The sequence below is a fragment of the Blennius ocellaris genome, assembly GCF_963422515.1.
Source record: "Blennius ocellaris genome assembly, chromosome: 13".
In the NCBI taxonomy this organism is placed as follows: Eukaryota; Metazoa; Chordata; class Actinopteri; order Blenniiformes; family Blenniidae; genus Blennius; species Blennius ocellaris.
This window is the reverse complement of record NC_137662.1, coordinates 25,357,328-25,358,863: the sequence shown is the minus strand read 5'-3', so window position 1 is coordinate 25,358,863 and position 1,536 is coordinate 25,357,328. Positions and strand designations below refer to the sequence as shown.

At 49.0% G+C, this 1,536-nt stretch overlaps 1 protein-coding gene across 1 annotated transcript in view; it reads right to left on the bottom strand.

Moving 5' to 3' along the window:
* The window catches only part of LOC308138667 (uncharacterized protein), a gene marked incomplete at its 5' end in the record, with an annotated part of 9,514 nt that overhangs the window by 7,178 nt on the left and 800 nt on the right, over nt 1–1,536 (bottom strand). The window contains 1 exon segment of the mRNA XM_080507881.1: nt 188–308. Within this exon segment, the coding sequence (XP_080364007.1) occupies nt 188–308 (121 nt within the window).

The window sequence follows — 1,536 nt, the reverse complement described above, 5'->3', positions numbered from 1 at the left end:
CGGCTCGGTGAGGAGGAGAACGCAGAGCGTCGGCGTCGGGACGCAGGCCGAGGACGAGGAGGAGGACGAAGATGAGGAGGAGGAGGATGAGGATGATGAAGAGGAGGGTGGGTCAGAGGAGGACGACGATGATGATGATGGGAGTAGGAACGAGGAAGATGTCAAACTGGTGACCAAACGGTCCGACCATTGCCACCATCACCACCACCTCCGGTTCCCGGCCCCCGCCCCCCTCGGACCCCCGCCGGACCCCGACCTGGACCCGGACCTGGACCTGGACCTGGACCTGGTGGGTACGTTCCTGCTCTCTGCAGACGGACGGCGACACTAATGAGGTCAAAGGTCAGCAGGTCAGGGAACCACAGTCTCCCAGAAGTAAACATGAGACGTTCAGCAAAGACCCGGAGGCTTTGATCACAAATGATCTCATTCAAACATTCAGAAAACCTTCACCTGCGAACATATCTCATAACCTTCACCTGTGAACATATCTCATTACCTTCACCTGCGAATGCTTCTTATAACCTTCACCTGCGAATGCTTCTTATAACCTTCACCTGCGAATGCTTCTCATAACCTTCACCTGCGAATGCTTCTTATAACCTTCACCTGCGAACGCTTCTTATAACCTTCACCTGCGAATACTTCTCATAACCTTCACCTGCGAATGCTTCTTATAACCTTCACCTGCGAATGCTTCTTATAACCTTCACCTGCGAATGCTTCTTATAACCTTCACCTGCGAACGCTTCTCATAACCTTCACCTGCGAATGCTTCTCATAACCTTCACCTGCGAATGCTTCTTATAACCTTCACCTGTGAACGCTTCTCACAACCTTCACCTGCGAACACTTCTCACAACCTTCACCTGTGAACGCTTCTCATAACCATCACCTGCGAACGCTTCTCATAACCTTCACCTGTGAACACTTCTTATAACCTTCACCTGTGAACATATCTCATAACCTTCACCTGTGAACGCTTCTATTAACCTTCACCTGTGAACGCTTCTCATAACCTTCACCTGTGAACGCTTCTTATAACCTTCACCTGCGAACACTTCTTATAACCTTCACCTGCGAACGCTTCTTATAACCTTCACCTGCGAACGCTTCTCATAACCTTCACCTGCGAACGCTTCTCATAACCTTCACCTGTGAACGCTTCTTATAACCTTCACCTGTGAACGCTTCTCATAACCTTCACCTGCGAATGCTTCTTATAACCTTCACCTGTGAACGCTTCTTATAACCTTCACCTGTGAACGCTTCTCATAACCTTCACCTGCGAATGCTTCTTATAACCTTCACCTGCGAATGCTTCTTATAACCTTCACCTGTGAACGCTTCTCACAACCTTCACCTGCGAACACTTCTTGTAACCTTCACCTGTGAATGCTTCTTATAACCTTCACCTGCGAATGCTTCTTATAACCTTCACCTGTGAACGCTTCTCACAACCTTCACCTGCGAACACTTCTTGTAACCTTCACCTGCGAATGTTTCTCGTAACCATCACCTGCGAACGCTTCTCAT